General features: G+C 39.4%; 2 protein-coding genes across 2 annotated transcripts in view; both read right to left on the reverse strand.

Moving 5' to 3' along the window:
- The window catches only part of LOC123979923 (type-2 ice-structuring protein-like), a 188,790-nt gene that overhangs the window by 151,152 nt on the left and 22,092 nt on the right, over nucleotides 1–15,546 (reverse strand). The window lies entirely within an intron of this gene.
- On the reverse strand, nucleotides 4,449–5,707 carry LOC123979928 (ladderlectin-like). Its single transcript, XM_046064036.1, has 6 exons — nucleotides 5,596–5,707; nucleotides 5,396–5,492; nucleotides 5,046–5,096; nucleotides 4,860–4,969; nucleotides 4,614–4,748; nucleotides 4,449–4,517 (listed from the first exon to the last, which is right to left on the reverse strand). Exons 2-6 carry the CDS (start codon nucleotides 5,454–5,456, stop codon nucleotides 4,449–4,451), a joined length of 426 nt encoding a protein of 141 aa, XP_045919992.1. The 5' UTR covers nucleotides 5,457–5,492; nucleotides 5,596–5,707.

Raw genomic sequence — 15,546 nt, forward strand, 5'->3', positions numbered from 1 at the left:
CAGGCCATACACTGAAACATCTAAGTCAGATGATGATATATTAACAGAATCCTCTCGTTGCACAGAGCATGGCTTTCTGATGCCAATATTATATATTTTTAAGTATGGATAAAACTGTCCTGTTGAGCAGGTCTCCCTTTATTATGTAGGCTTACACTTCTTCATTCTGCAAAAGGCTGCTCTCATGTTACTGCCAACATAACTCTTTGAGTTGTAAAAATTATGTTCATAGAAGCTTTAGGAGTAATCATTTTCTATTGGGTCCCTGTGCGATTGGAGATGGCAGATCATATGCAGCGCCTTTCATATCAAAGCAAGTGGTTTGGTTGGCTAAATGTCCATGATAAAAGTCACAGGCAACCAGGAATTGACGTTACCACTTGATCAATCCACCAAACACAGGTGGATTTCAGCACAGTTTTTCCCACTAGACACTTTGCTGGGTTATAAAATTGTAGCCTTGTCAAAAGGCATGTGAAATAACAAACAAACTGCAGTGTGATACGAAACTCCTATGAATACACACAGTGTTTGCTCATTGGTCCATTTGTGAAGTCTATTGCCTTGAGCACTAGTGACCAACGACACTGTAAACAAGAAGAATTTCCCAGTGCTCCTGAGGGCAACCTTACCAGTAGCAGCAATATAATATCAAGCAGGAGAATCCACGCATCGGACACGTCTCCGTCTCACTTTCTTGCTGCAGTGGGGTGTATGTGTATGAGTTTTAGACTCTTGTTGAGTCTGTCACAGGGAAACCCCAGTCCCATAGACCTGTAGGCCGTCAGCCCACACAACTGGTCACATGCACAAACTCATTCAGTCAGGGCCTGAGAGTGCGTGACTCTCTTTTGACTTTAAAAAATCCTTTTAACGTGCTTCCGTAACATGTAGAGATCATTCCATATATATGGAGCTATGTAGGTAAAAGCTCTGTAGATTTTTGTTATACAGAGGTTTAATCAGGATACCAGCTTTGAGAGAGTGGAAAGGGTGAGCTGGTGCATATGGTGTAATTAGCTCAGCTAGGTAGGATGGTACAAGTCCATGCAAGGCCTTATAAGTTAAAAGGAGGACCTTAAAGTCAGCTCTAGCTGGCACTGGTAACCAGTGAAAAGAGGCCAGAATACTTGCTATACATACTCACCTCGTGCATATACATAATCAGGTTGCTCATATACACATACTTAACATTCCACATTTCTACATTCTTAACCTCATGCATATATAACTTGCCCATATGTAAATGCTTAAACTTGCGCATATACACATACTCAACCCTGTGCATGTATACATACTTAACCTTGCTCATATATACACACTTAACCTCACACATATATACATAACCTCACACACATATATACTTAACCTCACACATATATACTTAACCTCACACATATACATACTTAACCTCACACATATATACTTAACCTCACACATATACATACTTAACCTCACACATATACATACTTAACCTCACACATATACATACTTAACCTCACACATGTACATACTTAACCTCACACATATATACTTAACGTCACACATATACATACTTAACCTTGCTCATATATACTTAACCTCACACATATATACTTAACCTCACACATATATACTTAACCTCACACATATACATACTTAACCTCACACATATACATACTTAACCTCACACATATATACTTAACCTCACACATATACATACTTAACCTCACACATATATACTTCACCTCACACACATATATACTTAACCTCACACATATACATACTTAACCTCACACATATACATACTTAACCTCACACATATATACTTAACCTCACACATATATACTTAACCTCACACATATACATACTTAACCTCACACATATATACTTAACCTCACACATATATACTTAACCTCACACATATACATACTTAACCTCACACATATATACTTAACCTCACACATATACATACTTAACCTCACACATATACATACTTACCCTCACGCTGTGGGTGGACGTAGAGTAAAACTCTCAGTGCCGCGCAGGGGGTAAACCCAATAGCGATGGCCTTAGAGGGCGAAGCCTATACGAAATAGAACATCCCAAACACAGCAAAATGAGAAAAATACAGGGGGCAGGTTCTCTGCAGATACAGACCCCTTTCTCTTACTGTCTTACTATTGTTATGCACCAAAATACCAAAACAAGTTCGCTTGTTGCACAACAAGTAATATTTTGTAATTTATTTTATTTTTAAGTAATGTAAAATCAGACGTTGAACACCCCATATAAACAAAATGGCACGATCCTCGTTTCACTCTGAAGCTTCACTGTGAGATTGACAGTCGAATGAGGCTCCGCCCATCGAAGCATCGAGTCTTCAACTATTCGAGGTCAGCCCTACTTCACACTGTGAACTTTTGCACATTCTTTAGTCAATATTTTCAACATCCCTGTATTGTTCCATTTACACAATGAATACTACTATTGTGTTCATTCATTGTTTCCTATTCAAGGTGTTCCCAACAAAAATTGGCTGCTCTGTTTAACTGTTTAATCCAACATAAAGCATGAATTATCACCACATGACGTGGGACATCTTTTACCCAATTTCTAGTCATTTAATAATGACGTTCTGCACTAATTTTTGGAATTCATGGTTTTAAAAGCTCAGTTATCTGAAATACTTTCACTCATTTTTCAATAAAAAAGTATAATTTATGTATTATTTTGACTGTAGACCAGATAAAAACATATCACAGACCAGGATACTGTTTTGAAATCATTTAAAAAGATGTATTAGTCCCAGAGTCCCATTTGGTGGATGCTGTAAGCCACATTGGTTTTATTGAGAAAGAATATTCAACTTATTTTGAAATGAACATTTATTTCAAAACATATAGATAGATGGGGGTGTATGGGGACGTTTCCCATCTGTTGGTTGAATATAATATAGTCTCACATATAGTCAGTTTTGAACAGGAATGCCAGAGATGAGTAAAGTTTGAATAAAACCATTAAAAATCAATAAAAGTGGTCTAAATTTTATATAATGCCCATCTGGAATACATGAAGACTTTGATCAATTAGATGAAAGATACCATATTTATTTATTTTATTTGTCCAGAACACATCAGGAGGTTTGAACTGAACCAAATGCTGTCAGACACTTTCAGAAACTTTTAATATCAAGATTCATTACAGGTTTGGATCACATCCCTCTTGTACCATCTCTCATTGGGTTTTATTGGAAGGACATTTTCACTAGGTGCCCCAACAATTATAATGAACAGTATTATTTAACAGTATTGTAGCTGAAGCTCTTTGAGATCTATTTCATATACCTGTCTATTTATTGTACCCGAACAAACAGGAGATATAACACAGACCAGCTTGTTTCAATGCTTCTTGAGAATTTTAATTTTTGCGTAAGAGAAGAAAGAACACATCACTCTGCAGAATAAAGTTGTGCTAGAGGCTTTCTTTTCATTACACATTCAGTCTGCTCGTATTAAAGAGACAATCCAGCTGCTGTTTATGTCACTTGTCGCTTCGTTCCTTAAGTAGCGTTACAGCAATAGAGAAGAAATAAAGAAGTCATTGTATGAGTTATAAAGCCTTCAGGTCAAATATGAGACTGGTGGCGTAAAGAGCGACGAGTTTGCTTGCATACACACAAATGGAAATTGATCAGTGTTTGCGCTTTTGACAAGTTCTTCACGCCTTTATCAGGTGTTTCTGGCACATACATACGGGAGGTGAACATCACACCACGTGTCATCCCAGCACTTCTGATCTGTAAGAACCAAAAACACAGCAGTCATTCATCCTGGGATATATACTTTTTTACTAGCTATATACATTTACTCAAGTAAAATTTTGAGGTACATATATTTTACTTGAGTCTGTTCTTTTCATGCCACATTGTACTTCTGTTCCACTACATCTCAGAGGGAAAATATGTATTTTTACTTCAATACATTTATCTGAAAGCTTTATTTAATAGTTACTTTATAAATCAGGATTTTTACATACAAAATACATGAACAGTTTATAAAATATGATGTTTTCTTATAAAGTAAACTTTTAAGAATTTTTGCAAACCAAACAATCAATTGATTAATTGAGAAAATAATCAGAATAAAAATGTTCATTATTTGCATTCCGAAAAATGCTGAAAAATGAGTCCACTTCAACAACAAAAGCAGTAAAATTTCTGCTTTTAAAAAAATCCGTGAGTAATAATAATCTAATGATAGATTTAAATAATAGTTATTTTATTGAAGTAAAGGATCTGAATACTTTGTGAAGAACTGGTAAATGTTGTAGTATAATACCAAGTATTGGTAATATTCATTCATTCATATTTATCCGGTACCAATCATACGCTGAGCTCTGAAGAAAATAATGTTATAATTTACCTGAATAATTCATTTGCAGACAGTTCTGATGACCTCTACCGTTACTCATTGCTCTCCAGGACACCAGTTGGTGAAGTCATAAAGAGTACCGTCACTCCAGAACCAACATTGGTTCTTTAATACAGAAGAAAATATTGTATGTATAAGAATCAAGACAGTCATTCCTTAAATAAATTATTGTTGCACACTATATAAAGACAATTAATATACCTGTTGTGCATCAGACCCTCCGATCCATGCTTCTCTTTGATAATGAGTGGCGCTCAAGATCATCGTCTGAATCTCACGGTACTCCTCGATGTTGTGTACAGATGCAAGGTGTCCACCCATGGACATACAGTTTCTCTACAGCGCAGAAAGAAGCAAAGATTGTAAATTATGCAAATAAGAGTAGAAAGTTGTGAACAGAATAAATGTAGTGTAGAAGCTTCACTGAGTAAAGATAATCCAGATCACCTCAGCCACAGCCCAACTCAGGGATCGTGGAACGTAGAGGAAACAGCGACTGTTGAAAGCAGTCCAACCCTCGGGACAAGACGTGGAATTTATGACAACATGACTCTCTCCTGTCTACAGTAGTAGATGCAATATTTCTGTTTACAAGAGAAAATCATGACAAAGTGTATTTTAGTACCCACTGACCTGTTGGAGTGAACGAGTCGATCCAGTTTCCAGCCTCTGCGTCTGGAAGAGCTGCACAGTTTGACATAGCAGTTACTGATTTAAATTGTCTGCTGTTTTCATTTATTTATGAATACATTCAGTTTCTTTCTCTGCACTTGCAATACTCTTGTCTCATATATGTGATTACAATAGAGCACCATTACAAATCTAATGAAATATTCACTCACTATAGACACATGAAGATAAGCCGAAGGACATTTTGACCCACTAGTGAGTTCATGTCTTCATCTACCCTTGTTGCTGTGTATAGACACATGAACATAAGCTGTCTCTCGTTCACACTCACTCACATATGGAGTAATACTCACCAGCAGCTCTGGTCAGAGCCATCATGGCACAAAGAAGTGCAGACAGAGTCAGCGTCTTCATGGTGGAGATGATGCAGATGTTGAAGATGATGATTACCTTTAATAAAGACAGACAGGGACATGTTAGTAATACTTCTCTAGGGAAGAGACCACCTGTAGCGGCAGTCGGGTCAATATATAATGACAGTTTGTGAGCAAACCTGCTGCAGAACGATCTTCTCTTCTTCCTTCTCAGCGTCTGTAGCTTCAGTCGTCCTGAACCAGAGAAACACCAGCTCTTATATACAGTTGATGACACATCTTATCAGGAACTGATCAGATGCCACCTCTCAAAACCCGCAAAAACTGACACACACAAACAATCACACGCACGCATGCACGCACACACACACACACACACACATACACACAATCACACCACCAGAGCTGTGAAATGTGATAACTAAAGAAACTCAAGCTGCGGAACACAAAATATCAGACAAGATCTGTGACATGCCTGCAACTTAAAAATAAAATTACCTGCAATGAATTTATTCAACATGGTTAGCCTCCTGCCAGCAGATACAATAGTTTGATGTGTTTGGTTCTAATGAAATCAGCTCTATAAAATGTGTGACATGTCTGAACAAGTGATGAATATGATGCATTAAGAATGCAATGAGTATGATAAAGAACTGATCAACTATTGAGGATGGTAAATTACCAACACTTTTAATAACAAACATGTGCCATAGATTCTCTATGGGGTTCAAGTCAGGGTTCGTATCGTGGTATCAAGCACAGTAATACCACAGTCAACAGACCAGTTCCTAGTCGCTTTGTCCCTGTGGACAGGTACCAAGTCTCGCTGAATAAAGAAAATCAGCTTCTCCATAATGCTTATCAGCAGATGGAAGAATGAAGTGCTCTAAAATCTCCTGGTAGACGCTGCATTGACTCTGGACTGGAGAAAACACAGTGGATCAACACCAGCACATGAAATGGCACCCCAAATCATCACTGACTGTGGAAACTTCACACTGGACTTCAAGCAACTTGGATTCTCTTCCTCTCCACTTGTCCTCCAGACTCTGGGACCTTAATTTCCAAATGAAATGCACAATTTACTTTCATGTGAAAAAAGCACTTTGGAGCAATGAACAACTGTCAATGAGTCTGTCTTCTGGAAAACTCAAGTCAGAAGTCTTCCCTATGAATGTACAATGCGTCTACAATTAATGATAGCTTTTAAACTACTGTAAGTCAACACACTACCAGACTCTCAAACCAGTGTAACGTTATAACTAAATAAAACTGTAAGGTTACATGATCAACAATAAACCTGTAACCTCTTTCCAGCCAACTGTAATAATTAACGTGATGGCAGCCAGCGGGACGTAAATAATTACGTTAATCGGCAACCACAAGTTTGGCAAGTAAACAAAAGCTCACTCATCTTTTCATAATGAACGACAGTCGAAGTTAACCTCTCGTAGGTCGTAGCTGAAGCAAGAAGCAAGCTAACGTTAGATGGCCAATGCTGAGCTGGTGGTGTTACTCACCACAGGCTACTAACCTATTTGCGTTCAGCGCTTCTTTGTTTGGGTCTTGTTGTATGAAGTTTTAAAGCTAAAGTTTATGATAAATGGCACCGCAGCTGCTGGTGTTTGTTGTCCTCTTTCATGTGCGGCTGTGCGCAGCAGATGTTAAGTGTTACGTAAGCAGGTTATAGGTAACGGAGGGAGGGAATAACGGCAAGCTCATCAGACATTTCCTAAAAAATAAACATTGTTCACGAGTCCTGCACCTCGAGTCCGAGTCGAGTCTGAAGTCTATTGAGGACGAGTCTCAAGTCACTTCGTGTGCGACTTAAGTTGCGCTCGAGTCCGAGTCTCTAACTCGAGTCCCCATCTATGACACACCCCAAGCAACATAATATCCCAAGTTGTGACACTTGGTGAGAGTTAAGTTTCATCTGCAGTTCCTCTAATAAATGACACCGTAAAAATCTTAAATGTAGAATACAACTGTCGTCACAGGACTATACTTTTGGAGTGACGTGCAGACTTCATCATGGGCATTATAGCCTGAAATACAGCAGATCAGTGCTGACAGTCTAATAATTTGACATCAGCAGCTGTTTGCACTGTTTTGTCACGATTATAGCTGCTGAATTGGTGTGATGTGCGGTTTGGCATAAATCATCCACTGACCCCCTACCTGGACTACTTATTTTCTCAGATTAAACTGACCTCTACCGGTCCTTGTACCTTTCTGGGTAGTTTCTTTATTTTGTTGTATTTATGTATGAGTGTTTTTTCTACAATGATTTACTTTCACGATTAGAGACGCTGCTGTAAGTCATTTTAAATGTTTCCATGCATGGGATAAAACAAAAAAATTGTAATTATAAACTGGAAAGGACAGATGGAGGAAACTCTCCAGAGGAAACAGAATTAAACTTTTAGCTTCTGTAATTGAATTGAATGCCTTTATTGTCATTGTATCACACATACAGAAAACAGAATTTGTAATTGCTCATAAATGAAACCGTTTCCATTCAGTCTGCTCAAACACACACTCAATTGCTCACACAGTAAAGTAATTATGGTCATTAATTGGGTCCCCCTATAGACCCATCAACCTGACCTCCATTGTAATGAAGTCAGTTGAGCGACTTGTGTTGTCCATCTGAGATTCATCACAGACCAACTCCTCGACATCCTGCAGTTCTGGGCTGAACAGCTCCTTCACCAAGAAAGCTCAGCGTACGACGTGGCAGAAAAAACAAAAAAACAAGTCGTTTTTTGTTTTTCCTAAGAGTTCTTCAGCATCAAATTAATTCAGTAATAGTTGTCAGTACATCTAGTGGTACACAGAAAACATGAATTGCAATTAGTTGATTTGGCAAGAGGATGTGCGCCAGCCTCTTCCAGAGGCAGAAGATCAGGAAAGCTCCTGGCCCAGACGGTGTGTCACCATCCTGCATGAAAATCTGCGCAGACCAGCTGGCCCCCATCTTCACACAGATCTTCAACAGATCACTGGAGCTGTGTGAAGTTCCTTCCTGCTTCAAATGATCCACAATCAAAAAAACTCTCCATCTCTAGATTAAATGACTACAGACCTGTCGCCCTGACATCTGTAGTCATGAAGAAAGACTTTGAAAGACTGGTGTTGGCCCACCTGAAGGACATTACAGGCCCCTTGCTGGACCCCCTGCAGTTTGCCTACAGGTCAGTGGATGATGCTGTCAACTTGGGTCTGTATTACATCCTGCAACACCTCGACTCTCCAGGGACATATGCAAGGATCCTGTTCTTGGACTTCACCTGACATCCTCAGCACCAAACTCACCCAGCTCACTGTGCCAGCCTCCACCTGTCAGTGGATCACAAACTTCCTGACTGACAGGAGTCAGCAGGTGAGGCTGGGAAACATCACATCCAGCACCCGGACTATTAGCACTGGCTCTCCCCAGGGGTGTGTGCTCTCCCCCCTGTTCTTCTCCCTCTACACCAACTACTGCACGTCAGGAGACCCATCTGTCAAACTCCTGAAGTTTGCTGATGACACAATGGTCATCGGCCTCAACCGGGACAGTGATGAATTGGCCTACAGACGGGAGGTTGATCAGCTGGCTCTCTGTCAGAACAACCTGGAACTTAACATGCTCAAAACTGTGGAGATGTCCGTGGACTTCAGGAGGAGCCCCCCGACCCTGCCCACATCAACATACTCAACAGCCCTGTGTCTGCTGTGGAATCCTTCAGGTTTCTGGGATCCACTATAACCCAAGACCTAAAGTGGGAGCCCAACACTGACACTATCATCCAGAAGGCCCAGCAGAGGACGTACTTCCTGCGTCAGCTCAGGAAGCTCAACCTCAGGAGCTGCTGATCCAGTTCTACGTAGCCATCATCCAGTCTGTTCTCTGCACCTCCATCACTGTCTGGTTTGGATCTGCCACCAAAAAGGACTGAGACAAACTATACCGGACTGTCAGGACTGCAGAAAAGATCGTTGCTGCCAACCTGCCCTCCATTCAGGACTTATACATTTCCAGAGTCAGGAAACGGGCAGGAAACATCACTGCAGATCATCTCACCTTGGACACAACCTGTTCCAACTTCTCCCCTCTGGTAGGCGCTACAGAGCTCTGTACGCCAAAACCAACAGACTCACGAACACTTTCTTCCCACAAGACATCACAGCTGACTGTGACTCTAATAGCTTAGTTTCCATACCAATTAGTCAGAACTAAAGAAGTCTCTTGATGAGGGACGAAACATCTTGTAGTTTTCTTCTACCAAGTCCAGTTTTCCTTGACCCCAACCGTTGGATAAATGAAATAAATCAATACGTGATACAGACTCTTATCCCGCATCCTGGAAACTAAGCATTATGTAATATACACCATCCATCTATCCTTCCATCATCAACCACTTATCCTGCGTACAGGGTCGCGGGGGGGCTGGAGCCAATCCCAGCTGGCATCGGGCAAAAGGCGGGGGTACAACCAGTCCATCGCAGATAATGTACACCTTTTGGGTTATTTTTTCTGTACATGGCACATATTCTTTATACTTAACATTGTGAACATATGCACATTCTTTAGTCAATATTTTCCACATTTCTGTGCCAACTGTTACAGCTGTCTGTTCTCTATCAAGTCTAGTTCCTTACTTAATGGAGCTCTCACTACGTTTGCTGCATTTTATACTAAACTATTTTTTGGTGTCTCTGTGATCTAAATGTATTTCTTCTCCTCTGTTTGTCTCTAGCTGGATGTTTTGTGCTTGAGCTGATAAAGTTAACAACAGCACCACGTTGTGGACAGTTGGATACTGCAAGCTGCCCTACAGGTACATTCACATGTTCAATACTGAATAAGCTTTCATTGGAAAGCCGCCTTTAGCGCCACTAGGTGGTGACATGGGTACACTGCAGTAGGCTGTGGCCTTTGTGTTCAAAATATACTGCTGAATAGTCTGTATGTACAGCGGCATCGCACAAAATTCTGGGCCCTATACCTACAGTCTCAGTGGGTCCTTTTCATCTCTTGGTCCCTGTATCTCATGCATCTTTTGGAAAATGTTTTAAAATAATTGAGCGAACAAGTGTACACATTAAACTGTAATGGTGATTAGGGTCGTCACTAATGAACCGTTCATACCACATTTATACAAGTAATAATAATCTGTGGTATGTACTTAAGTCTGCACAGTTTGAAATCTCACTGCATTTCAATCCTCTTTCTCAACACACTGTGTCCCACAATGACTTCACTTTGGGTAAATGAAGGCTATGAATATCGTTCTTAAAATAACATTATTATAAAAATAAAAAAAACTTTTCGTTCCAGGCTTTTCGAGGGCACTCTCCCCATTGGGGCCATGGGTAATCAGTCCCACTTTACCTCAACTATGACAACTTCTTGTATATATTGTGTCTATAGAAAATAGTGTGAGTTTAAAATGGCTTCATGTTTTCTACATTTAAACACATTTATTAATAAAGAAAGAAAGAAAGTCTACTTTAAATTGTTAAATCAAACTTCCCCAGTCATTATTATAAGTTCTGCACTTATTTCTGGAATTTATGGTGTTTAGACCTCAGTTATCTGAAATCATACCTCTAGGTTTTCGGTAAAAGTACAATTTACGTATTATTCTGACTGTAGTTAAGACCAGAGGAAAAAGTATCACACACTGTGATCTGTTTAGACACGACACTGTTTTGAAATCATCTAAAAACATTATTGGTACCATAGTCCCATTTGGTGACTGATCTGATTTTACTCAAAAACTTATTTCTAAAAAAACATTTATTCTAAAAACATAAATAGAGGTTCATTTTTACTTGGAACTCCAGAAATGGGGTTAATAAAACCATTATAAATCAATGAAAGTGGTCACCACTTCATATGACCAATTCCATTTCATATATTCAAATGCCTAGTGTCACATACCAATTAGATGAAATACAATATTTAATTTGCCAAAAACACAATGAGGGTTAAACTAAAGCAAATGTCTACAAAAGTGTAAGGAGTGCACTCATTTTTGTCAGATACTGTAGATGGTGCTTTGTGCCCTGTGTCAGCTGGGATTGGCTCCAGCTGTCAGCCACTTTGAATAGGAAGATGCATTAAAGGTTTGGATCACATTGCTCTTGTACAATCTCTGATTAGGTTTTATATGATGGACAATTTTCTCTAGGTGCGCCCAACAATTATTATGTTCAGTATTATTTAACTGTATTATGGCTGAAGCTTTTTGAGGTCCAGGTAGATTGTACCCGTACAAACAGGAGATATAACACAGACCAGCTTTTTTCAATGCTAGAGACTTTTAATTTTGCTTAAGACAAGAAAGAACAGTTCACTCTGCAGACTAAAGTTGTGCTAAAAGCTTTCTTTTCATTACACATTCAGTCTGCTCGTATTAAAGAGACAGAGACAATCCAGCTGCTGTTTGTGTCACGTGTCGCTTCGTTCCTTAGTGTTACAGCGATAGAGAAGAAATAAAGATATGAAATGAGATATAGAGCCTTCAGGTCAAATATGAGACTGTAGGCTGAAGAGAGAGTTTCCTCGCAGACAGACAAACACAAATTGTGTTTGTGTTTTTGACACGTTCTTCACGTGTTTATCAGCCGTTTCTGACACAGACAGATGGCAGCTGCCAATCACACCAAACGTCATCCCAGCATTTCTGATCTGTAAGAACCAAAAACACAGACAGCAAAGTCAGACAGCAAACCTGAAGCTGTTGAACATCATTATGTAGACAGATCATTCATCCTGGGATTTATGGTCCATTTGAACATCATTACTCACAGTTACAGACAGAAACTCCTGACTGTTGTCATCACAACAGTTTTTATAGCTGCATTAATAGGTTACGATTCAATCTCAAATCCTATAGTGTACATTTTCTTTGACATTTATTCTATACCATTTACACTAATCACACACACTGCTCTCAAGAAAAGTAACGTGTTAAAATTGTACCTGAATGATTAACAACTGCACAGTTCTGATGACCTAAATAGTTATTAGGCTCTCCAGGACACCAGTGAGAAAAGTCGAAAGACGTTCCGTCACTCCAGAACCAATAATACTCCTTAAATACAATGGAGAATGAAAGAGTCAAGACAATAATTATTTAATTAAATACCTGTTGCACATCATATAATGATGAATAATTTACCTGTTGTCCATCAGATCCCCCAATCCATGTTAATCCTTGATAATGAGTGGCGCTTGATATCAATGCCTGAATCATAAGGTACTCCTGGATGTTGTGTACAGATGCAAGGTGTCCACCCATGGACATACAGTTTCTCTACAGCGAAGAAAGAAGCAAAGGCTGTAAACGATGCCACTGCTAGACAGTAGTGCACAGAATAAACGTTGTGTAGAAGCTTCACTGAATAAAGATAATCCTGATCACCTCAGCCGCAGCCCAACTCATGGATCGTGGAACGTAGAGGAAACAACGATCGTTGAAAGCAGTCCAACCCCCGGAACAAGATACGGACCTCTTGTCAATTTGACTCTCTCCTGCAGTCAAACAAACAAGCGTGGATAAAGAGTCTACAGTAGTAGATGGAGAATTTCTGTTTATTTACAGGAGAACATCATGACAAAGTGTATTTTAGTGTAACTCTGATAAAGTATCCACTGACCTGTTAGAGTGAACGAGTCGGTCCAGTTTCCAGCCTCTGTGTCTCGAAGAGTTGCACAGGTTGACATAGCAGTTACTGATTTAAGTTGTCTGCTGCTTACATTGTCTATTTGTGATGACTTGTGATTACTCATACTCTTGTCTCATATGTGATTACAAGAGAGCAATTACAAATCTAAAGAAATATGCACTTACCTTGGAGAGCAGATCCCTCTGTCCCAGGTCCATCCTCTGCGTCTGGAAGAGCTGGAAGGACATTTTGACCCACTAGTGAGTTCATGTCTTCATCTACCCTTGTTGCTGTGTATAGACACACGAACATAAGCTGTCTCTCGTTCACACTCACTCACATATGGAGTAATACTCACCAGCAGCTCTGGTCAGAGCCATCATGGCACAAAGAAGTGCAGACAGAGTCAGCGTCTTCATGGTGGAGATGATGCAGATGTTGAAGATGATGATTACCTTTAATAAAGACAGACAGGGACATGTTAGTAATACTTCTCTAGGGAAGAGACCACCTGTAGTGGCAGTCAGGTCAATATATAATGACAGTTTGTGAGCAAACCTGCTGCAGAACGATCTTCTCTTCTTCCCTCTCAGCGTCTGTAGCTTCAGTCGTCCTGAACCAGAGAAACACCAGCTCTTATATACAGTTTATTACGGATCTTACCAGGAACTGAGGGCGCAATTAATTATCTTGTCACCTCACAAAAGCAGGAACTAAAGACACGCACACTGACAAAACACACAACCAAAATACACATTTACAGGTACTGAGTTCACCATGTCCAGCTGAACGTTTTGTTTGCATGATTTTTGTGTGCTTTTTTATTCAAGCATGTACATAAAGTTGCCATGGTGCTACAGCAAACCTTCGAAATGTTGAACTCATTCTGCATGAATGGTTATGATTACTGACAAGTTAGTAGCCTTCTATAGCATTAACAAATCAGAGACTGCCCACCCTGTAGACCATTTTTCTTTGATTTAATGAATGAGCATATCATATAAAACATATACTGTAACTAGAGTTACAATAGCTACATAGGCTACAGAGTAGGGAAGTCCTAATTGATTCAAACAAATGTTTTACTCCGTTTCCCAGCAATAATGGGATCATTTTCTCGTGATCTCGAGATAACAAAATAGTAGTTTAACACGGGTCGGCAGGAACGTGTCTGAATGGTAATTTCATTGAGGTTTTTAGTGCCACCAGTTAGCTCAGTTGGTAAATCACAGGACTTATGTAATGTTGAAAGTCCACTGACTCCAGTTATGGCACATTACGGCTGCGCCACTGCTTTGATCCGTCCACAGCCCGTCAGTGTCAGAGTCCACTGGAAGCATCTCGGAAGCATTTCAGCAACGGAGCGTGCATTTCCCACAAGGAGCATTTCAGAATCAGAACATTTTGCCTGCCTGATTTTGCTGACATGTTTACATTTTGTTGATTGGGTAATCAGTGTTTGCTTGCGGCTGGAGTCAGTGGACTTTAGGCATTAGGGTTTCGTGTTCGATCCTAACTGAACACAAACTTTTTTTTCTTTTTTATCTTTTTCATAATGCTCTAAGTTATTGTGAAGAGACTGTTCACATGCTCACAATAAAGCACATGCTGGACTGTGTGCAATTAGTCAACATCCATCAACCTATGGACTTTTCATTTCCCTATCATTCCCAGGCACAAGAAATTCCTGCGCTTCTCATTCAGTGGAATCCATTTAACGTTACACATTTCCTGAAGGCTGTCAAATGTGTGATTTGATTCCCCTGAATCTCTTCAAAACAACGTTGCTTAAGAGGATAGTAAAAAACACAAAAAGGAAGAAAAAAAGGTAATTGAGAGTCAAATACACAATCCTTGGATTGAAAGATTGAAAGGATCTACCAACTGAGCTAACTGGCCACACTGTAAAGTAACGAATAGGCCAAACCCAGTATTCAGCTATGGTTTGTTATCTCAAGGCCACAACAAAATGATCACGTTATCACGGAAAAACGGAGTAAAGAAATATTTAAATGCATGGCCGCTTAGGGCTTCCCTAATATAGGACACTATTATCTGAAATTATAATGAATACATTAATCTTAGCCCTAATAAAACCTTACCAAGACAGAAAACAGTTTTACTGTGAATTAGTTGAATGGTTGAATTCCAACTAATAAGATGCTGAAATTTTACAAATGAGCTATAAACAATATGAAAGCAGACATTGGCTCAATGAAGTGTAAGTATTATACCAACAATAAACTTTTAACTTAATGTACTATTATCCAAATATTTTATTAATTCAGTCCTATTTATCAGATCGATTTCAGTTTGTACATGTTAACGATGAGTCCTCCATGCACGCCAAAGTTAGACATGGAGTTCCTCAAAGATCTGTCCTCGGACCAATCCTGTTCACTTTATATATGCTTCCTTTAAGCAATATTATCAGGAAATATTCCATAAACTTTCATTGTTATGCAGATGAT

The sequence above is a fragment of the Micropterus dolomieu genome, linkage group LG12 (genome assembly GCF_021292245.1).
Source record: "Micropterus dolomieu isolate WLL.071019.BEF.003 ecotype Adirondacks linkage group LG12, ASM2129224v1, whole genome shotgun sequence".
Taxonomy (NCBI): Eukaryota; Metazoa; Chordata; class Actinopteri; order Centrarchiformes; family Centrarchidae; genus Micropterus; species Micropterus dolomieu.

Bases quoted from the DNA above. Each gene is read 5' to 3' on its own strand.
- LOC123979928 (XM_046064036.1), bottom strand. From the start codon at position 5,456: ATGAAGACGCTGACTCTGTCTGCACTTCTTTGTGCCATGATGGCTCTG. The intron at 5,097-5,395 runs GTGAGTATTACT...CAAACTGTGCAG, and splicing joins GGCTCTGACCAGAGCTGCTG to CTCTTCCAGACGCAGAGGCT. The intron at 4,518-4,613 runs GTATATTAATTG...TCTGTATTAAAG, and splicing joins GAGGGTCTGATGCACAACAG to AACCAATGTTGGTTCTGGAG.